Source organism: Haliotis rubra, unplaced genomic scaffold (genome assembly GCF_003918875.1).
Source record: "Haliotis rubra isolate DU_JTF1 unplaced genomic scaffold, ASM391887v1 Scf4, whole genome shotgun sequence".
NCBI lineage: Eukaryota > Metazoa > Mollusca > Gastropoda > Lepetellida > Haliotidae > Haliotis > Haliotis rubra.
Genome location: NW_025767079.1, coordinates 3,313,676 through 3,338,128, shown reverse-complemented (window position 1 = coordinate 3,338,128; position 24,453 = coordinate 3,313,676). Strand labels below are relative to the sequence as shown.

The 24,453-nt window shown below is 41.2% G+C and overlaps 1 protein-coding gene across 1 annotated transcript in view; it reads right to left on the bottom strand.

Annotated features, from left to right (window-relative positions):
* Positions 1-24,453, bottom strand: part of LOC124287164 (kinesin-like protein KIF20B) — a 56,926-nt gene that overhangs the window by 6,689 nt on the left and 25,784 nt on the right. The window contains 15 exon segments of the mRNA XM_046723648.1: positions 219-412; positions 1,859-1,964; positions 2,955-3,044; positions 4,305-4,478; positions 6,727-6,858; positions 7,417-7,590; positions 8,461-8,571; positions 8,851-8,955; positions 12,923-13,041; positions 13,457-13,675; positions 14,107-14,232; positions 14,741-14,921; positions 16,096-16,248; positions 16,911-19,016; positions 19,018-20,105. Coding sequence (XP_046579604.1) covers positions 219-412; positions 1,859-1,964; positions 2,955-3,044; positions 4,305-4,478; positions 6,727-6,858; positions 7,417-7,590; positions 8,461-8,571; positions 8,851-8,955; positions 12,923-13,041; positions 13,457-13,675; positions 14,107-14,232; positions 14,741-14,921; positions 16,096-16,248; positions 16,911-19,016; positions 19,018-20,105 — 5,078 coding nt within the window.

Here is a 24,453-nt window from a genome sequence, read left to right as displayed (position 1 = left end):
TAATGGGCATCGTTTTACGCAAATGGTATCCAGTAAAATGCTTCAACCAATTCAGCGAGCCTGACCACCCGATCTTGTTAGTCGCCTCTTACGACAAGCTGAAGACCAATTCTAAACCCAGATCTTCACAGGTCACCAGCTATGATGATAAAGATGACATGATAGGGCACTCTGGCAGCTGAAGGACTGAAGTTTACTGATTTTCTTGGTCTACTCACAACAAAAGGCGCACAAGCAAAGGGTGCAGACACCTCCTCCTTGTACAGATTCCTCCTCCCTCGCTTCCCCTTCTTGTTGGATGACTCCGCCTCCAGCTCCATCGTATTCGGCTCCCCACCATCTCCCATCGTGCCTATGAATTTCTTAGCTGCAGCCAATGTTTTAGACGATAAGCGTGTTATTTTTTCCCAGTCTGTGATACACAATCACCATCACCAGAGAACAGGGAAAAAGCCAGGTGTTATAGTGCAAGACGGAGTAGTGAACCACGTAACGCGGGGTGTTGAACATCGATGTTAAGTCCACGATGGTCGACCAGCATCACAAGGACCATCAAATATGGAATCAGTCCATCGTTCACAGGTGTTACAGGTGTTGAACAGGTGTGCGCAGGTAGATTAGAGGCAGGTGGGGGTGGTTAGCAACATCAAAGGGGAAAAGGGAAAGAAGGGGAAAAAAAGAAACAAACAACTGTTAGAATTATTTAACAACATCAGATATCAACATCTATATGGTCTTATCATCAAGCTTTATTTTGTTTAACTGAAGATGAACAGATTGTTTACAGATAGGAGTGCTTTATCAACACACCTTAGTACCCTTTTCGCAGAAAGAAAGGACAAAGAAGGATAAGGGCCCATAAGTTGCTGAATATTACTAAAAAACTTCTCACATGTTCCAATGGCTGTCAACCAGCCTTGTTATCTTTTTCATCCTTAAATAAGTGGTAAAAAGTTGATATTTTGAACTTTCAGATTCAATCTAACTAACAGAGATTTTGTGACCCAAGGGGACTTTTTTGCCATATGTTTAATTTACTGTTTCTATTTTAATGTTATAATATAATGAGTCAGGATTAGGAAAAATATCAGCTTTGGTCAAACCTGCTCATGTTCAAAGATTAAAAAGTCACTTCCAACAGACCTCTAAAATAAGCCTTTTGGGGTTTCTTATGCAGATGCTGTTGTCATTAGTCCTAAACATGAGATTATGACCAGCCTTAGGAGTCTATTCTACCATAGGTGTATATGGCAGAAAATGTCATGGTAGAACATTCCAGAATTTGTCTCAAACGATTGTGAAGCTGAAGCACAAAAGCTGAAGCAATGTTTGCTTAATGTTTGTTTAATGTTTATTCTGCAGTAAGTACATTCCAGCTATATTGCAGCGGCCTGGAAAAGCCTATGCTAGACTAACCAGTGATTGATCAGATAATCAACCTCCAACGTCATCGGATTGCCACAGCATGCACTCAAACAAACCACAGAAACTGATCAGTCTACACTCACAATAAGCATTGCCAAGGAGGACATACTTAAAACCAGTTTTCCGTTGTGAGTAAGAATGGTTTAATAGTGAGTGAGTTTATGCCATTTTATGACATTGAGCGAGTGAGTCAGGTTTCATGCTGTTTTTAGCAATATTCCAGCAATATCACAGCGGGGAACACCAGAAATGGGCTTCACACATTGTACCCATGTGGGGAATTGAACCCGGATCTTCGGCGTGACGAGCGAATGCTTTAACCACTAGACTACCCCACCACCCTCAGATTTCTTGAATGAATGACTTTGATAAATGAAATTAACTGGAGTATGATGGATGTGAGTTATAGGATGAGGTAACTATGGTGACAAACCTGATCTGGTGACAGGAGAGTTGGCTATTGCCGTAACAATGTCTCCGATTTTTCCCTTTGCAACCTTCTTCGCTCGTCGGGATGGTCGACTGCTTTCCTCCTCCTCCTGAAAGTCAGAGGAAACAATTAGCATTAATGATAATCATAAATTGTATCGCTGACGAAAGGGAGAGAAAGTGTTATTGAACTCTTGTCTCAACTATAACAAAAAAACATTCCTGTGACAAACACTATTCTGCTCATACTAATGTATCAGAGCTATCATACTTTCCAGTTGATAATGATAATGACATTGATATAATGCACACTTCATTTTCTGTTATCCTCGATAATCTCCAGGGTACACGCACGTTACGATCACTCTCCACTATACCCTGGATGCATCCACGGCTTGGCCCGATAATTATATTACCCCCCTCTGCTGGCTCCGCATTCTCATAGTGGCCAATCAGCTAAGCCGCCGTTACATCCGACCTTGCAAGTGTCAACAAAGATAGCGGTCGCAGTCGCGAAGGTTTGTTCGCAGTGCCACTCAGATTTTTCGGGAAATTATTATTATTATTATTGTTATTATTATCAGCCAAGGGAGGTAATAAAATCCTCGGGCCAAACCGTGGATGCATCCAGGGTATAGTGGAGAGTGATCGTTACGTAATACCCTGGAGATTATCGAGGATGATTTTCTGTGTGCTCTTTAATCTGTAGTCTAAATTTGGCAGACAACAATTTCTTGACATGATTCATATAAATTTAATTGTGATGGTAGTGGTCATGGTGGTGGTAATGTAGTAGTAGTAGTAGTAGTTGCGGTAGTAGTTGTTGTTTGTTTTGTTACCACTCAGCAATGTTCCAGCTGGAGGACAGAGGTGTGAAAATGATCAAGTCGAAAAAGAGACAACACAGTAACTAATAACATAAGCACTGACTAAAGAGATTGGGAGGTGATGACATACGTCAACCAAGTCAGCTAGTCTGACCACCCTGACCTGTTAGGTGCCTCTTGTGACAAGCTTGGTTTACACTGGAAACCAATTCAAATCCGGATCTTCAATTTGGATTTAAAATGATTATGATCATTTCTACATGTTTGACTTACAGCTATTGCCATGAGATTCTCTGTTGGTGGAGCCTCTGCTTCTTTTTTAATTTGAGGAGGTCGACCTCGGCCCCGCTTTGACTTCGGCGTCTGGAACAGAGGCAGTGCAAATACTCTCAAAACAAGTACATGCTTCATAGGTTTGTATGCACTTTGTTTCTGCATAATATATATGATAGGGGTGACTATCGAGAGGGAAAAACTATTGCGATAGCGATAGTCTATTGCAACATACTATTGCGACCAGCTATTGCAATAGTTTTTCTCTCCTGTCTCATTTGAAGTCATTTCCCAAATGAATGTACAGTTTATATGAAATAAAAACAAGCTGAAGTACTTTCAGTCTCGTTTAATAACTGTCACGAAACTTGAAATCCAGATCAAGATTGTTTAAGAGGTAACTGGGCGGATAACTCTAAATCAAAGCGAACGAATCTGGTACTTCCTGTATTTTGCGCTTTGCATTTATCACCGGAGGTCAATTACTAAACTATCGATAGTCACACATACTATTGATGCATCGATAGTTTTTAGTTTCTACCATCGACTAATTGCTATCGGAGACTCAACAACTGCAATCCAACGATATTTCGATGCATCGTTACAGCCCTAATATATGACTGATTTATGGAATGTCACTGACATGTATCTCAGTCAGCTAATATAATAAGCCTGTGAGTATGTCCAAACTGTGGTGTAGAATTGCAATGTGTAGAACAGGCCAAATAATACCAAAATAATCTGGGCCCTCATTAGTCAAAGCCCTCACCAGTTTTCATCTCACTAGTGAGTGTGAGTGCCTTTAGTTTTACGCCGCTTTTAGCAATATTCAAGCTATATCACGGCGGGGGACAGCAGAAATGGGCTTCACATATTGTACCCATATGGGGAATCGAACCCGGGTCTTCGGCATGATGAACGAACACTTTAACCACTATGCTACCCTACCGCCCCTTCGTCACACGAGAACCACTCAGTGACAAGAATCGTTCAAAACAGAGACTACATCATTTAGTGTCTGTACATCAGGCGCCTTGAAATGGGTCTCAAGGCTGCTGTCAATGATTATTGCGCTTATATTGATGAAAATGCATCTGTGTTGCAAGTTGTACTAGTCTGGATATTCTGGTTTTATACTGCTAGCCCATTAAGATGGCATACCACAATTTTACCACCAGTGCCAGTTTTATCGTCAGGATCAGGATCGAACAACATGTTACTAGACCTCAGATACAGTCAGCAGCCACAGGTAAGCGCAGGTAGAAGAGCATGGTGTCTTTTCTAAATAGAACTCTCTCTGAACATGAGACACCTAAATCGGAGAAGTCAGCATCCTGTTTGCTGTTGTACCTGTTCTGGAGCGGGGGATTCTTCTTGTGCCGGCGCTCGTTTCCTCCCAGACTTCTTGATGGCCTTGGCAGCTATTGGGGGCGTGGCATCCATCTCCTGATGGCCGTGTGTAGGCTCATTGTCATTGATGAAGCTCGGGTCCATTCGTGGGGGCTTTGGGGGAGGGGGGACTCCCTGTAAGGCAAGTCAGTTATTAAAATCAGAGCTAACCAAGATGACTTGGTCAAAACAGAATTTATCAGTAAATAAGTTGATTTTTGGCTGTTAATACTGACTTAATTCTCACCAAAATAAGATACATGATTAAGGATACTGATCTATAGCTTGATCAGATTTTCTCTGCCCATACCAACTCTGGAAAAAACCTACTGTGTTAAAAAATTTAAGGAAGTCTGTTTAGATTGAACAGCAACAGCTTCTTTTTGAGGAAAATAAATAGTTAAATGATCTCATAAATACCTTCCACAGATACTCAATTATCATTTAAATTATTAAGGATAAAAAATCCAAAATGATCACATAAAATCACATAAATTTCTTCTGCAATATACACTCCATTCCCATAAAATGTGTACAGCTATTTTCTGAGATATATTTGAAGCTGAACTTCAGGAAAGGTCCAAAATGCAATATAAACAAGGCAAGAATGAAACCAAGCACAAATCTATCATGTATAGCACATACAGAAATACCTAATGAGTGAGTAAGTGTTGCTTTATGCACCATCAGCAGCATTGAAGCTATTCGTGGCTCAGAAATAACAAAGGACCACCATGAGCAAAGCAATTCCCATATCCAAATATCCATGCAAGAGTACAATAGTGACAGAAGACAGAGAAATCTAAGGGACCATTAATAAATTAAGGCTAGGGGGAGTGATGATGAATTTAATTTCCCCCAAAAAAAAAATAAAAATAATAATAATAATAATAAAAATAATATATATATAAATAAATAAAAAATAAATATAAATAAATTTAAAAAAATAAAATAAAAATAAATAAATAAATAATAAATAAATAAATTAAATTAATTTAAAAAACTAAAAAAATGAAAATAAAATCAAATATATAAATTTATATACAAAATAAGTGACACCCCCCACCCACATGCAATGTAAATAATCAATGAATCAATAGGGTATGCTAAAGGAAGCAGTAAACAGAGTCAAGTAAGCCACAACACAAAGTTAAGAAATATCACACACATTCTTCAAAAGTGCATCTTAGAATTCAAACAATTATGTGTTTGAAGCATATACAGTATTATTGTGCAGTTTAGCATGAGGCAGCAGAACACGTTTCCCTGTGCAACATGCAGCATCCACCACCACTAGCAACAACAAAATACATCATGCTTATTTTTAAAGGCCATGATACATCCTGGATTGCAAAGTATCCTTGACAGTCAATTTTAGGAAAATATATTATTCAGCTGAAACTTGTCAGTGCAATACAAGTCACCTGTACAAAGTCCTAACATAACTTATTGCTGTTTAACGTGAGTTCCAATTCCAATTTCACAATATTTTCTGTCTCACTGACTTGGTTGACATATGTCATTTATCTTAATTGCGTAGATCGATGCTCATGCTGTTGATCACTGGATTGTCTGGTCCAGACTTGATTGTTTACAGACCGCCGCCATAAAGCTGGAATATTGCTGAGTGTGGCGCAAAACTATACTCATTCACTCACTCGTAATATTTACTGACATTTGACATCACGCTGAGTATTGTCCAGATAAATTGTTGAAAGGACATTGTGCCCTGTGACATTGTACACAAGCTATATATTTAAAAGTAGGCGTCTCTGAATTTTACCATACATATTTTTTTAATAGACTAACTTCATAACTGATATCTTCCATTTCTCACTTTAAAAACAACAAACAACACAAACATTAATAATGCTGCATGCATACCTGTCAGATTGACGAATGCAAGGTTGAGAAAATATGGTCATTTGGTATTTTGTGTAAAAACACAGATATAATGAAAAGAATCCTCAGGAAGGCTCTAGCATAATTTAATGGACTGTTTTGTCACAATGTACTGTAGAAGTCTTCTGAGAAAATAAGATGACATTCAAAAACGTGAGAAAAATTCTGCTGTTCAATGACTCATGTAAATGATAAGACCAACAGTCAAACACAATCAAGCTTCCACAACGCAAAATTTGTGACCATTCTCAACCTAGCATGTCACCTGCTACTTCACTGTTACTCACACCCACGCATAAACGTCATGTGACAATGTAGACATCCGTGTGCTGTTATGAACATCATGTGACTCATGAACGACAAATCATCATCATGATAAAACGGCAAATTGTGTTGACAACGGAAAGAGTTGTGACAAGCTCCACACAAGCTGCAGTGCGTAACGTGTGAGTGGGTGTGGGTGTGGCCATGCCATGAGTACCTGCAGTGCTGCCACCTGTACCTGTAGGCGATTGTTGGAACACTTGAGGTCCGCCACTATCTGGTCGCTGGCCTTCTGCAGCAGCCGCATCTGTCTCTGTAGCTCCAGCTTGTCCTCACGCTCCTGCTCCAGCTGCAACATCGTCCACATCAATAGCAACATCGTCAGTATCATCCTCAATAACATAGACATCCTCTCAATCACTGACATCCTCACCATCTCAGGGCCGTATCGGCGTATGTACGGATAAAAAATATGCATGATACGGTAGGAAATAATTTAGAAAATGTAGCAGATACGCACCACAGCAATGGTGTACGTTCTTAGAATCATTTATAGACGTATTTATCTGAAAAAAGTATTGTTTTATTGTGTATTGACCTGTTTACACAAGAGTAGCAATGTTGTGGTGCATACATGAAACGAAACACAAGATTACTGATAGTCCATTAACTTCCATTTAGTACTCTAAATGTACACTTAAGGTTTTCCAGTACTCCGTATTGAACAAATAAGGAGTACGTACTCCTGATGTTGAAAAATTATCTGGAGCCCTGCCATCTCTTGCAACATTCAAAGATCAGCATAGTCAATATCAGTGACATCTTTAACATCACCGACAACATCCTTATCATCATCACTCACTCACTACATCTTCAACACATAGGTCTTATATTGATCTCATCGAACCTGTTTCCTGAGCAGCTCTAAGTCAGGGTGGGAGGCGACGGTCGACCTCTTGCGACCTCGGTTGCCACTGCTCTGTTTGTTCTGTGAGGTCATCATGTGCTCCAGATTGAGGAGCTTCTCCTCCAGCTCCACAATCTTCATCTCCTTCTCTTCCATCTGGGACAGAACCTCATCCTGGGGGACATTAACAGAGGGGATGCTGAGTGGGGACAGCCTTAGGGGACATACTGGAGAGGACAGGGACAGCCTTTGGGGGACATAAACAGAGGGGATGTTGAGTGGGGACAGCCTTTGGGGACATAGTGGAGAGGACAGGGACAGCCTTTGGGGGACATAAACAGAGGGGATGTTGTGTGGGGATAACCTAGGAGAGAACATCAATAGCCTTTGTGGGACATATAAGGGAGGACAGGGACAGCATCTTGGGGGACATAAACAGAGGGGATGCTGAGTGGGGACAGCCTTAAGGGAACATACAAGGGAGGACAAGGACAGCATCTTCGGGGGAATAACAAAGGAAGACAGGGACAGCATTTTTGAGGACATAAACAGAAGGGATGTTGAGTGGGGATAGCCTTTGGGGGACTTACTGGAGAGGACAGGGACAGCATCTTGGGTGACATGCAGGAGGAAGTGATTGGGGACAACCTCTTACGGGATATACAAATGGGAGATTGAGAGAGTGACTCTCAGACTGAGGTGACAAACACAAGAGAGAGTGAGTGTGGACTGCCCATCAGACATGGGAACATACAAGGGGCAGATGAGTGTAGACAGCATCTTGGCAACATACAAGGGAGGGTAGAGATGGGGACAGCATCTTAGGGACACACTGAGCAGGGTGGAGATGGGTACAGAATCTTGGAGACATACAATGGAAGCTGGAACCGGGGATAGTAGCTTTGGTGACAATCAAAGGAGGCTAGCATGGACGAAGAACGGGAGGGACAAGTATGTGTGGTACATCGGCATAAACACCAAATATCATTTCAACAGTTTTTATGCATTTCTCTTTAGTCATCCAAACATCACAAAGGTCAATACCTTGATGTTGACAGTTTGCTTTTCCTGCTTGAGTTGTTTGATCTCTGCTGCTTGTTGTTTCATGAGCGTCTCCAGACTGCCCACCAGCTTGTCGCGTTGTTCTCGCCAAGCCTGCTCATAACATATCATCCCTTGGTTAGACACAGACACTGATCCAGTAGTCTTGTCCACACTACTGTCTTTTCCCGTATGTAATCACGTCACATCCAATAATAACCCTAACCTGGATTTGTTTCACGGTTAAAAAATTGAGATTTATGACGTTGATTTTTTATAACCTTCAAATTGTATTTAGTAACTAAATGAACAGCTATATCCTTTAAAACAAAGCTATCACCTCCACAATGTATTTGAAATAGAACTGGCAGATGGTAAAGGGAGACAACTCACCTCCATTTCATGGTCCTTGTCGGTCACATTTTTCCTCATTTCTTTCAGTTGATCTTCATACTTCTGGATTTCTTTCTCAACCTTCCGTAAATCGCGGTCTTTTTCCTGAAAACAAAAAGGCACTTAGTTTCTCAAAAAAGAATTTAGTTTTACGCCGCACTCAGCAATAGTCGCACTATATGGTGGCAGTCTGTAAACAATCGAGTTTGGACCAGACAATCCATTGATCAACAGCATGAGCATCAATCTGCACAAATAGAACAAATGACATGTGTCAACCAAGTCAGCGAGCCTGACCACCCGATCCTGTTAGTCGCCTTTTACGACAAGCATGGGTTACTGAAGATCAATATTCTAACTCGGACCTTCACGGGTTGCATGCAAGATAGATTAGTGTTACGCCGCTCTTAGCAATATTCCAGCAATATCATGACAGGGGACACCAGAAATGGGCTTCACACATTGTACCCATGTGGGAAATCTATCTTGGGTCTTCAGCATCAAGCTACCCCATCGCCCCATTAAGCTACCCCATCGCCCCACTAAGCTACCCCATCGCCCCACTAAGCTACCCCATCAGCATTCCACTAAGCTACCCCATCATTCCTACTTATCAGCTACCTCCATCGCCCACTGCTACCCCATCGCCCCCACTAAGCTACCCCATCGCTCCTATCACTAAGCTACCCGCCTCACTAAGCTACCCCATCGCCCCCACCAAGCTCTAACCACCCATCATCGCCCCATCCACCAAGCTACTCCCATCCACCTAAGCTACTACAATCAAGCTACCCCATCACCTAACCAAGCTACCCACAGCACTCACTAAGCTACCCTTATCAGCTTCCCCACTAAGCTACCCCATTGCCCCACTAAGCTACCCCCATTCCCACTAAGCTACTCCCACCTCTACCTAAGCTACCTATCAGCTACCCCATCACCCACTAAGCTACCCACCCCATCCTTAATGCTACCACTAACTAAGCTACCCTATCAGCCTAACTAAGCTACCCTATCACCCCCTCCCACTAAGCTACCCCATCCCCCACTAAGCTACCCCATCACTCCCACTAAGCTTTTATCCTCCCACCGCCCAACCTAAGCTACTCCCATCGCCTCTAACTAAGCTACCCCATCGCTACCCCATTGCTACCCATCGCCCCACTAAGCTACCCTATCCCCTCCCTATCACCCAACTAAGCTACCTCCCATCTTCCCACTTAAGCTACCCATCGCCCAACTAAGCTACCCCATCATTACTCCCCATCAGCCTAACTTGCTAGCTACCCCACTTCCACTCAAGCTTCCCATCGCCCAACTAAGCTACCGCCCCATCTGTTACCCACCCCATCGCCTCTAACAATTCCCATCACCAACTAAGCTACCCCATCGCCCCCTAAGCTACCCCCACCGCCCCACTAAGCTACCCCCCACTATACCATCCCCCTAAGCTACCCCCATCAGCCCCCACTAAGCTACCCCATTCCTCCCATCACTAAGCTACCCCATCCCTACTCCCATCGCCTAACTAAGCTACTCCCACCGCCCCACTAAGCTTCCTTCCCTAAGTTATCGCTTCCTACCCCATCGCCAACCCCTACCTCCCACTACCCCACTAAGCTACCCCATCGCCCAACTAAGCTACTCCCATTCACTTCCTACCCCATCGCCTAACTAAGCTACCTCCTATCGCCCAACTAAGCTACCCCAATCAGCCAAACTTCCTACCCCATCGCCCAACTAAGCTACCCCATCAGCCCCACCAAGCTACCCCAATTCCCACTGCTACCCCATCGCCTAACCTAATACTCCTATCGCCACCTACCCCACTGCCCCACTAAGCCCCCACCCCACCACTTCCCCACTAAGCTACCCAAACCAAGCTACCCCATCGCCCCACTAAGCTACCCCATCACCAACTAAGCACCCCATTTCCCCAGCTAAGCCACTCCCCATCTGCCCCCACTAGCTACCCCATCACCCCTACTAAGCTACCCATCGCCCCACTAAGCTACCTCCCACCTCCCTTCCCCACTAAGCTACCCCCATCGCCCCACTAAGCTACCCCATCGCCCCACTAAGCTACCCCATTTCACCCCCGCCCCACTAAGCTACCCCCCCCACTAAGCTACCCCATCAGCCCCCTAAGCTACCCCATAACCCCACTCCCCATCCCACTAAGCTACCCCATCAGCCCCCACTCAGCTACCCCCCACCCCACTGCCCCCATCTTGCCCCCACTAAGCTACCCCCATCACCCCACCTAGCTACAATTCACTAAGCCCCATCTTCCCATCAGCTACCCCCACTAAGCTGCCCCATGGCCCCACTAAACCCATCGTGGATTGACCCCCATGACCCCACGCTACCCCATTGCATAACTCTGCAAAGCAAATTTCACAGGCCGCCATGCTGTTTGGAACACTGCTCCTATAAACTGACTGACAAATAACATTTACAAGTAAACAGTTCCAATGTCATCTCAAGGATGACAAAAACATACAGTAGTCTGTTAGTCAGTGACTATTGATAATCTGATGGGGCTAGTTTATGTCTCCCATGATCTAGTGATTTTTCATTTGTCAGAAATTAACTGCAGACTGGTTGGTCATTACCAAATGTGTTTAACATTCACTAGTCACACTGAAGACCCGGGTTCGATTCCCCACATGGGTACATATGTGAAGCCAATTTCTGGTGTCCCCCCCTGCTGGAATATTGCTAAAAGCGGTGTCAGGGTTGCCACAGATGACGAAAGTTTAAATTCCCTGACAATTTGATTTTTCACTGATCAATATTAGAAGAAAACAAATAAAATTTCGGCCCATTTTACTTAAGACAAAGTGAAATCTTAAGACAAAGTAATCAGACGTAATTTAACAAACACAGAGATCCATTTAACATCAAGATGAAGTGTATGACACAGAAATATTACCTCTGGCAAACTCTGACGTAAGAGTTTTGAATTTTTTTTATTTCAATGTTTTTATTGTCAGAAAGTCCCTGTTACAAGATTGAGGATCACCTCCAGAAAAATGGTGACTCTCATTTGTACAGTATGAAATCTTACTGGTAGAAATTATGACAATTTCTTACAAAAAACAAACTCATTCACTCTCACATTCATACTAATACTGTTGTGAGTTTAATAAATAAACTGCTAGCTTTTCACTGTGTCTGCTTTTCACTTATACTTTGGCTGGATTACTAGTAATTGAAAAGTGGATGATAGACTGCGAACTTTGTGTAAAATTTATCGAGATTATTTCCGCTTGAGAAACTAAATTTCTTCAAACCATCAATGTGTGATTTTACCCCTTGACATTTATACACAAAGAATATAGCCATTGGGTCAAAAACAGTATCTGTGACAGTATTTGAGTGACACCCAAATATAACAAGTTCAGCAGAGAGCTTGAGATTGAATATTTGGTCACATTTCTGTGTCAACCATCCATGGAAGTTATTCCAACATATGTCTACAAATGGACACTGCCAAAATAAGTGACTGAAAGTCCGTAATACCAATCTCTATACATAAAACCCCATTTAATACAGACATGGAACTCAAAATCATACAATCGTTGCCTCTGTGAAGTCTGAATAGAACTAGTTTTCCCTGACCAAAGGCAATTTTCCCTGACTTTTTTCCAAAACTTAAATTTTCACTGACTGGTAACAAATTTCCCTACTTTTCTCTGATCTTAAAAAAATAATTTCTTCCCTGACTTTTCCCTGACCTGTGGCAACCCTGGGTAGGAAACTAAACTCACTCACTCAAAGTTGTTTAACCCTAGATTTTACAATGAGTTCAATAGTATTGAAATCACTACATCAATCACAATGATCAATTATTATGGAGATGCAATTCACTTGATGATTATGACATTCATCATCATAATGATTTGGCTATCGCATCTGGCAAATGCACCATTCCAAAAAGAAATTTATAATAATCTATAGCAGATTTCAAACTACCAAAGTACCTATGCTGATACAAGATTAACCGACAACGACGTAATGTGTTCGCAACACAGCCTGCAGCACAAGGTGAAAGAGACATGTATCTCACCCTAAGTTTCAGCTTGAGGTCGTCTATCACAGCGCTAGTCTCGGCCTTCTTATCCTCCACATGTTTATGAACCTCCTTGTCTACAGAGCTCTTCAGATCCACATTCTCTTGTCGCTTCTCTGCAAAACACATGGAATATTGAAGAGATTGTTACAGTGGATATCTTAATCTAGATTATTTGAGTCAAGAAAACGTATGAAAAATCCTCAGCATCTGCACATGTACATGATATATTTTTGTGACAGACCAAACAAGGCTGGCACAAGATTCCACACAAAAATACAGATGAGACCTGGGTTCGATTCCCAATATGGGTACAACATGTGAAGCCCACTTCTGGTGTCCCCTGAAGTGATATTGCTAAAATATTGCTAAAAGTGGCTGAACACACTCTAAGGAAATTACAGTGTGTTCCGAGGTGAGAAGGCATGGCAAGAAGTGGTCACAACAGCGGAGGTATGACTCACCAAGCAAGTTGTTCACAGGGATCATGTCATCAAAGCTTTTCTCAGTGTCTTAAACAAAAGTTGTTACCTGCTAGAGAGCGTTCCAGGTCCTTTATCTCATGGTTGTTCTCTCTGATGACGATGTCCTTCTGATTCTTCTCAGACGTGAGCTTGTCCACCTGCCGCTTTATCTCATCTCTCTCCACCTCTGCCTTGGTCAGAGACTTCATTACGTCCCTCAACTCCCTACTCGAATCACCTCGCTGATCCAGCATCTGTCTGTACCGCTCCGTCATCTTGTTCAGCTCTGTGGGGAGAATATATGATAAACTAGAGCAAACTTGATGCAACAATGAAGTTGTGGTAAACCAAATGCACATTCCGGACAATTTAGAAATAATCTGAAAATGATTAGACCGGGAAAACTTCTTTTCATGATGCCATTCCTTCAGATCAACACAATGGAGTATTATAGGGATGGATGTATGTTTCAAAAGTGAAAACTAATCAGTTAGTTGCCTCTTACGACAAGTATGGGTTCCTGAATACCAATTCTAACCTGGATTTTCACGAGCCAACACTGCTTGGAACATTATTTCAGTTACACTATGGTATGTCAATGTTGGCAAAAAGCCTCACGTCATCCAGGTTTGCACTTGGGGAAAAATTTGGCCACTACTGACCCAACGGACAGACTTTTATCATATTGACTGAGACAACATGACAGTCTGAACACACCTTCTGTGAGCGTCTTGATCTCGTCATCCTTGTTATTGAGCACCTTGTCCTGGGCAACCATTGTCTCCTCCTGCTCTGTCAGAGCCACCTTCAGCTGCTCTATCACTTGCTCATTGGCCCGGGCATCTACAATAACAGTGGCAAGGTTTCCATGAATGCCCAGTGCCAAACACTTTGCCTCAAATTAATTATACTCTTGGGATCTGCCTCAAATATCTGCCAAGTTTTGTTGAAAGATAGAGAAAGGTTTTCGAGATTTGCTCCAGAAACGAATCCCACCCCTCCCTTTTGAGACTAAGTTTCCATAGAAATCTAGAAAATAATAATCCCAAAAATCTGTAAAAAAGCAAAAGGCACCGCTTTGGTATATGCCTCATATATTAGCAAGGTTAGATATTGAGTGATTTTTTAGCTATGCTCCGGAAACGAAAACAACCCCTTTGTGAGACAAAGTCTAAATTGTTTCCATGGAAATCCAGAAAAATACAAATGCCAAAAACCTGTAAACAGCAAAAGCACCACTTGATATACACACCATTTTGTGTTGAAAAATATTGAATGGTTTTGAGTTATGCTCCAACGAAATGAGTACGGACGGAAGGACTGCATTATATTCCAATGTCACAGTACAAACCTCGAAGCACCACATCAAACTTCTCTCGCTCTGCATCTTGGCCTCTCCTCAGGTCCTTCAAGGACAAACTTCTGACCTCAAGCTTCTCAGTCTTCCGTCCAAGGTCGACCTTCAGCTGCTTGATCTCCTCCCTGAGCTCATTTGATGTCGTCTGCTCTCGTGAAAGCTTCTCATGCTCTCTCTGAAATACAATTGTAGGATTGGTGTATTTTGTACAGCTGGACCATGGCTTGTGAATATTCATATTTTGGCCTGGTAAACATATAAAGGTTAATATTGAGTGAGTTTAGTTTTACACCACTTTTACCAATATTCCAGCAATATCACGGTGGGGACACCAGAAATGGGCTTTTCAAATTGTACCCATGTGATGAATCGAACCCGGGCCTTCAGCATGACGACTGACTGACTGACTGAGTTTTGTTTTATGCCGCTTTTAGCAATATTCCAGCAACATCACGGCGGGGGACACCAGAAATGGGCTTCACACATTGTACCCATGTGGGATTTGAACCCGGGTCTATGGCGTGACGAGCCAACGCTTTAACCACTAGGTTACCCCACAGCCTCTTCAGCGTGACGAGCAAACGCTATAACCACTAGGCTACCTGACCGGTCGGCCCCGATGGCGGATAGTATGTCACATATTATAATTGATCCTGTTTAGCTGGATCAAACAATACAAGAAAACATGAAGTACCTGAATTCCCTCCCTCCCTCCCCAGAAATTGCAAACACAGCCACATGGACAGAAATAAGACATCTGCTACATGGCGGCTATGGTTTGACCTTAAACAGAGGTACAGATAAGCTGCGTATCTGCTTAAATTACGCAAATATTTATGTGAAAACTCAGTTCATATTAAGTCTACAGGTACGCTTGAATTTTTGTAAATACTCAATAAATGTGATCTTACATGCGTACACTCAAAACTGTCAAATCTTAGCTTGTGTACAGGTGGATAGATAAATAACTGCAGTATATTGAGAGGTGCTATTTCAGGACATGAACTTGGCAACTTGCAGTCTGTCTTATCGTTTCTCATATTACAGATCAAATATAAATAACAAACACTAACATTTAAACTTTACTATATTTTTTAAATTAATGGAAAAATGGCAAAATACCCAATTGAGCTTCAGTGAGGTGAGTACAATATATTTGGTTTCCTCAAAGGAAAATTAGGATACCCAATTGAGATGAACATAAGCGAGTACATAACCCAATGGTCAAAAAAGTTATCTGTAGCTCTGCTTCAATTCAGGTGTCACAGACCACCCACCTTCAAAAGGAAGAAGGTCTGTGCCTCCAGAAAGAACAGCTTGGTTGATGTCAACTTTGACATAACACTCACCTTCATCATAGTGACTGTGTCCTGAGCCTCTAGAAGGGTCTGCTGGGTAGATGTCAACTGTTCCTCCAGCTCAGAGATCTTCTCAATGTTCTCCTTCATGGAATTGCTAGCCTGCTGCAACTGTTGGCGGAGATTTCTCTCTCGATCCTGGCTCTAAACACATTTACAAATAACCAAAGAAATACTTTAAATATGTGTTTTGGGGGTTAAAATATCATTTATGCTTATCAGAACTCATACTTTTTAAGTTTGCATACTTTGAAATAACTGTAAATAACAGTTGGAACATGAAGCAGCACTAATGTTACCCTGGAGGAATAAGACCAGGCCCCGATTTCTCGAAACAAACTTAAGTCTGAGTTTTGACTTAAGTCAGAGTTTTTACTCAAATTTGAGAAAACACAGGAAAATGCATTTCCCAGAATAAACTGAAATCAATATTAAACTCAAACTTAGTAGACAATTTGAGTTTGGTGGATAGATTACTTAAGTTGTTTGGGATTTTTTAATTTAAAAAATGCAGTCTTGTTAAAAATGCAGCTGTTTCAAATTGTCAAACTCAGTTTGTTTCGAGAAATCGGGGCCAGATCGATGTGCCAAACCCCAGCCTATTTGTTGCCATGTTCACTTATTCAATTTTCACATAAAAAGGGTTTCAGATCAGTACACTGAAAGAAGTCATCCAAACTGAAAGAAAGAATCCTCAAACTGACTATACTTTCAATACCTTAAATATATTTTGTTTTAGATCTCATTAATATTCAGGAAAAAGGGAATATTTGGTTGAAAGTTAGGAAAAATATATGAATCCTTACCCTTTGTAGTTCATCATGGACGAAGGAGTCGGTTGATGCTGTTGAAGAAGACGACGTCCTCTCCCGTGAACTGTTTTCCAGAGTTTTGCTAAGATTCTGAACATCTTGCTTTTTCTCAGCAAGTTCACATCTAATGTCCTTCATCTCTGCTTCAAGAGTCACAACCTTGGTTTGACCTTCACTCAACTCCTTCACACACTGTGCATGTTTATTTTGCAACGCTTCATACTTATTTTCAGAGTCCTCTAACCTCTTAACCAGATCTCTGTCTGTTGTTTTAGTTGGACTTAACACAATAGACCCTCCTTGACTCCGCTCAAGCTGTCTCTTCAACCGTTTGATCTCATACTTGGCATTCACAAGTGCGCATTCAACCTCAATCTTCTCCTTCCGGAGTCTGCGGGCACTTCCTGGGGCAAGGTCATCCTCTGTTTTCATGGATTCTACCAACTGCAGCATCTCTTGGTTCTTCTTGCGTTCTGCATCAAGTTCCATCAGGATATCAGAAGATGTTTGGTCGCTTGTTACAGTGTTTGAAAGCGAGTTCACTGAATCACATTTGTCCACAACTCGACTACTTAGTCTCTTAACTTCCTCCTCCAAACTGACCACCTTCTCCTGAACTGAAGCAAGCTCCATCGTCAACTGCTCACACTTCTCTGTAGCAGACTGTAACTCATTCTGCAGTTGCTCATTTCTCTCTTCTGTGCACTTCATTTTCTCTTCCAGAACGTTCTTCTCCAAACTAACTGCTGTCAGGTTTTTCTCACACATTTGAAGGGTTTCTTTCAGTTGGTCAAAGTCTTCCTTTTCCTTTTGACATCGTTCCTCAGCCATCTTCATCTCTTCATTCAGTGTCTGTTTCCCCTTCTGTGACTGTTTCACTTCATCCTGGAGTTGTTTCATGGCTCCCTCCATTTCCTTCTCCTTTTCCTCAGCATCCTTCAGAGCACTCTGAGTCTCCTTCAGGGCACTGTTTTTCCCTGTCAGGTCAGCTTGCACTTCCTTCAGGGCAGTCTCTGCTTCAGCTCTGGCTGTCTCTGCACCTTTCAGGTCATCTCGGTATTGCTGAAGGGTGGTTTCTATTTCAGCCCTTGTTTTCTCAGAAACTTTCAAGTCATCTTGACTCTGTTTCAAACGAGCTTTCATCTCTTTCTGTTCTTCCTCTGCATCATGCAGGTCATCCTTATACTTCTGGTGAAGAGTCTTCTCCATGTGTAAAGCTGACTTCAGTTCTGCAATGTCTATCGATGCCTCACTCAGCTGGGACAGTTTTGCATCATTTGACAGAATTTGCTCCTGCATATTTGTATAGGACTCCCGAACTAGCTGTAGCTCATTTTCTTTCGTGGATAGTTCAGCCTGAATATCAGATAATTTTGCTTTCATATCCTTAATCTCCTGTTTTGACTTTTCTTCATCACTCATCATTGTTTCTGACATGGAAAACATTTCCTGATCCTTCTGACTCAGAGCTGCCTTGGCATCCACTAGTCTCTTCTCCAGCTCTGATGTTTCAGCAGTCTTCTCATCCAGACACTTCTTTATACTTCTGATTTGCTCATTTTGAGCCTTCACAGCATCCTGTATGTCTAAAGTTTGGTGCTCCATTTCCTTCACAACCTTCTCTCTGTCCCCAAGCTGCTGCCGAGCATCATCTAACTCACTTCTCACTTGCAGCAGTGTTGCATTATTCTCAGCATCTTTTAACTCTTGTGATGACTTGAATCCTTGCAGGGATGACTGTAGCTCCTCATTTTCATTTGTCATCTTCTGCAGCTGTTCCTTTAATTCTGACACCTCTTTCTCTGAAGAGTCAGTCTTCCTTTTCAAATCCTCTATCACACTTTCTCTCGACTCCACTTCAGCTTTGAGGTTTACCATCATGCCCTCAACATTTTGACAACGAACACTTCTTTCAGTTGTGTCGTTCTTCAAAGCTTCGATTTCTGCAACAAGGTCACTTATTTGGTCCACTTTGCTTTTCAGTTCTAAATCCTTCTGTGACATGATTCCGCTCAACTCTTCCCTCTGAACTGCCAGCATCTCTTCAATTTTTTTAGCATCTTTCTCTTTCTGGGTGTTTAACTGATCAAGTTCTTTTTTTCAGGGCAGACAACTTGTCTTGCAATTGAGTGACCTCCTCATCTTTTTCCAGAATTTTCTGATCCAACTGTTTCCGTTGAGCAGCCAATTTATTCTGCATCTCGACATCCTTGTCTGACAACTTCTGCACAAGCATCTTCTCTTGCTGATCCGTAGAAGAGTTGAGCATTTGCTTTAGTTCAGAGTTCACCATTTCAAGTTCCTCAACAGATTGCTCCAACTTTTCAATCTCTTCTATTTTCTGCTTTAGTTCAGTCTCCAGTTCTTTGACTTTCTCAACCATAGATTCCTTCCCTTCCACATGGCTAACAATTATTGAGTCCTTTGCTGCAACAACTTCAAGTAGGTTGTCCTTCTCCAAAGATAGTGAGTCTTTCTGCTCCGTTATGGTTTGCAGTTTGGTTTTCAGTTCTTCCAGAGAGCTTGAAAGCTGTGTCACATTTTCATTCTTCTCTTTCATTTCCTCCACAAGTTCTTCTTTCTCCATCTTCACATTTACCGAGCTCTGAGTTAGTTCCCTCATCACATCTTCGTTCTCCTTCAGAGATGTTTTCAACTCCGCCTTCAGCTCCGTCACAATGATCTTTGTCTCCACATGATGACCACTCTCCACCTCCAGCTTCTTCTCAAGATCAGTCACGGATTCCCGAGCAATGTCCAGGGCCTGGGTCAGCTCACAAACGGCTGAGCTGTTTTTGTCCAGCTCATCCTGCAGGTCTTTGATCTGACGCAGAAGGTGGTTCTTGAAGCTCTGATCATCTTCTGTTTTCTTCTGTGGTGTCTTTTTGGGTGTCTTCCTGGGAGACTTTTGTGGTGATAATCCTCTGGATTCCCGGAGCTGCGCCTTCAGCTCTGTCACCTGAGCTTTGTATGAGGCTATTTCAGCATTGTAGCCATGGATTAGAGCTTGGTCACGTTTAGTAGCATCGTCTTCCTCCCTCTTCAGTCTTGCCTTCAGTGTGTCAATTTCTGCATCTTTCTTGGCCAGAAGTACACTGACATCTGACTCATTTCTATCTCCCTCGGAGGTGCTGGAGTCAAGTAGAGCCTGAAGTTCTTCAACTTTCCTCACAAGCTCATCATTCTCACCTGCAACATGAAGCGAGTCTGCCATTTGTAGCAACAACAATACATAATTTCACAACTTATGCTTAAAAATTCCTTGCAATTCTAACAAATTAAAATTCATCTGTTAATGTTTACAATGCAGAAATGTTAAACAAATTCATAAATTACTTCATCTGAATGATCCGGTGAAGACATGTAGCCTAATTTGTAAGATGGGTGAACTGAGGTTTTGGTTTCAAAGCAGATATAAATATATGATTGCTGGTTTTAAGTATGCGTCTGACATCGTGGCCATGTCCTGTCAGTCATCAATCCGAGATTCATTCAAGCTGCCAATTTAGTAGTCAAGAAGTGGCTCATTCTGTGGAGTAAACTTTTGGGTATTGCTCTTTGTCTGTCTCCTGAGACTTGACAGACTGGCATTACAATCGTCTGAAAAGATAGTGGTATTTAGTATCACAATACTTCTTACTTTTTTTTTATCCATTTCCGTTCTGATAGGAAGTATATATCAACTTCAGATGCTCCATGTAGGCTATCTTTATGCAGACTACAAACAAGGACATTCCCATTTCAAGTAGGCATCATATACACTCATTGTACATGTATTTGCTGTAGGTACAGTGAGTGAGTCTAGTTTTACACCACTTTTAGCAATATTCCAGCAATATCACGGCAGGTGACACTAGAAATGGGCTTCACACATTGTACCCATGTGGGGAATTGAACCTGGGTCTTCGGAGTGACAAGTGAACGCTTTAACCACTGACTACCTAACCACCTCGCTGTAGGTACAGTGGTCACTTGCAAGTATACAGAACCAGGTCTAATCCTGAAGTGAGATGGCCTTTACAAATATGTCAGCTCCAGCTGTGATTGGGTTGTGCCTTGTACAGGTAAAACATCTGTCACTACCTCCATTTATTAATATATTTGTGTTACAACTTCCATGTCAGCATCTTGAAATCAGATCAGATCACATGATTTTGACAGTGAGTGAGTGAGTTTAGTTTTACTCTGCTTTTAGCAACACTCCAGCAATATCACGGTGTGGGACACTGGAAACATGCTTCACACATTGTATCTTTGTGGTGAGTGAGTGAGTGAGTGAGTTGTTTCACGCTGCTTATTAGCAATATTCCAGTAACATCATGGTGGGGGACACCAGAAATGGGCTTCACACATTGTACCCATGTGGGTAATTGAACCCGGGTCTTCCCAGCCCTGTTGGGTGAGAACACATTTCTGAGTGGGACAATTAATCCCTTATACCCAGCAAAAAACTGCATATTGAATAGTGAATGAAAATCACCTAAATGTGTCCCCATTTAAAAAGCAAACGGTCATGTGCTGAATTCTTTTATCTGTAAAGCCATACATTCCTAAATTTATGTAAAAAAGCTTGGTAAGTTAAAAAAAATAGTAGATGGATGAATCAATATAAAAAAGTATTTGAAACAGTGTTCATCTAGAATAAAATCTTCCTTCCTATATTTTCAAATAGTACTTGGAAAGAGTGATCACATGTCGCGTTGATGTGTTCAGCCAATCCAATAAATTTTGCATTATAATCCAATACCATACATATGATGTCACAGAGCAGGAACTATTTTCATAAGCTTCATATATTGATGCAATGTCTGTTCACTCAAGAATTCGTTTCATATGCAGTTCCTAAATTCACTTCATGCAGGTATTTACAGGACGCGAATTCCTGCGTCCTATAGCATAAAAATTGAAAATGGATGCAACAAAATATATTAGCCCATCCACAGGGACTCAGAAAAAGTCTAAATACTTTTTGTAAAAATTCCAATCAAGTGACAATATGTTATCACTGAGTTTGCTACTAGCTGGGTTATGGTATTATTTGCAATTTAATTTCTGTAACAATGTGATGATCATGATACACAATGCAATAACAGTATCAATAATAATATTTAAGTGTTTGGGACCCCCATTTTGTTGTCCGGGACCCTTGAAAAATAAGAGTATGAGTCCCAGGGACACTCAAATACAGGAATCCATGTAAATCCCTGCTTCATGGGATTATGTGATTATTACACTTGTGTCTCTGAATTTTACATGTCATATGAGGAGTTGTCAATGTCATCACTAGGTTGTCATTTTCAGCTTTTGCAACAGGGGACTTTTTGAGTTGTGGCTGCAGTATTTCAGCAAGGATCCCTGGCTTTCACGATTCATTTTGATCTTTGTACTAGTAGTGGTCCGATTAATCGAACACAAACAATTCTAGTACACTTGTTTTCATTAACACTATATTTCACTAGGTTGGTTTTGTCTGTTACCTTTCATAAGCACTACAAGCTCGTTCCAAGTCATGATTGAATTTATCTTAAAGACTCTAAGAACTTTATGTTCCTCCATACTAGTCATCCTTTAAAGATGTGAAATTTTGCCACCCCCCCCCCCCAAAAGAACTACATGTTTTTTTCCTTATTTTTTTGTGCATTAACACATTTCATAAATGACGCTAACCAATTATTTTCGATGATTGATCGGTTGTAATGAACCAATCATCAATTATGACATTTTAACCAATTCCCAACACTACTTTGTACACAACCTACAATACTCCTCATACCCAGCAATATTCGATATGAAATCAATACGAAAACTGTGTTATCGATAATATTGTACATAAACTGTTGTGATAGAATATAAATCTAATTTACTCTCACAATACACACAGGACTATTCATGGGTTGCTTCTACATTATGTTCAGGAAGCTGTTTTGTTAGTAAACATGTCACTGCACACCACAGGTGTGAAATAATTTCATTTGTTTCAGACTTTTGGGGCTTTTTTTGCTCAAAGCTACTTCTCCGATATTTATTGATATTTATCGATAGACAGTCCCACTATGCTTTAACCACACAATCCATTTAGCTGGACGCAAATTCTAACCAGTAATCCTTATGAAGCATTCATCATATCTCTCTGCCCCCATGCTGAGATGGATCTTTTCCAGCAGTTTCATTTCATCTTACATTTGTACCCGCACCAACTGGTAAAAGATGATCTTATCCATTACTATGAGGTCTCCTTTTTCTTTCATTGATAAGTGAATGTTTAATGCTTCCTGCATTTCCTATAGCTTGTAAACAATCAAGTCTGGACCAGCAAAGCAGAAACTGAACATTAGCATCCCCAGTATCAAGTTTAGCTGAATGTGTGGTTCTGGGGTCCTTATAGCAATATTCCGGCTTTATCCTGATGGGGCTCAGCCAAACTGGACCTCATTGACTGGATCATTTGTGAAATTTAATCTGGCATAATAAGTGAACGTTTTAACCACTATGCTACAACCACCATATCATGGAACCAAGGCACAGATCCAATGTGATTACGAAAGATGGGACCCACTTAGATGGAAAGATGGAAAAGCCTTCGATAAATAAGTTTGAGCACAGATCTTAAAGCACAAATAGAATCGTGTGTATGCTTTGTCTTTTCATACATGATCTGACAGAGAAACATCCTGTTGCGAAATATTCATCTGATCCATTCAATTCCTATTCATAAAAATCAATGTGCAGAAATGACAGATCATGATTTGCATTTTGTTCTCAAAACTGTATTGCTACATGTCGTACAATTAGTGTCACCCTTGTGCATGAGACTTTGGAGAAAGGAACTATTTCCACAACTTATTATGGATAGTTGACAGTGATGTGGACTTCTGATGAAAATCTAAGGATCTTATAGTGTGATGACAGCCTACATACTGAGATTACTTGATGTTGCCAGTACTTGTGGGGTATAGTGTGAAAAAACCTGGGGAGTAGATGACACAAAAATAGCTATCAAAATAACTATCTCATTATCTTTCATCATTCAAAATATTGTTATTGCATCAAAGTTGGCTAGGTGTATCTTTTCAGTTGTGCTGTAAATATTTCAATTTTCTCTTGTGAACATGTAGCTGTTAATTTGGCAAAATTTTAAGATTTGATATTTTCCACTTATTGCATGAATTCAATGATGATGATGATTGATTGAGTGTCTTCTAACAGTAAAATGATGAGCTCTTGAATGTGTTTGAATCATGTGAATAGAATTGACTGAGATGAATGTTTTCTGTAAAACTATAACATCATGAATCTTGTATCAGCAGTTATCAGATTATCATAAGCAACAACTCTGATAATGGTACAACAGACAGATAGAAGCTGCAGTTGTCTCCCTTGCACGACAATTCACATCAACCTTGGAACTCCTTATAAACTGACAGACTTAGCCTTGAATAGAGTTAGGTCACTTCCAAACATGCTTAACTTTCAAACATGAATTATCATCACTCCATGTCAACAAGGGTATCATATGGAAATTTACAAAATTTCACTG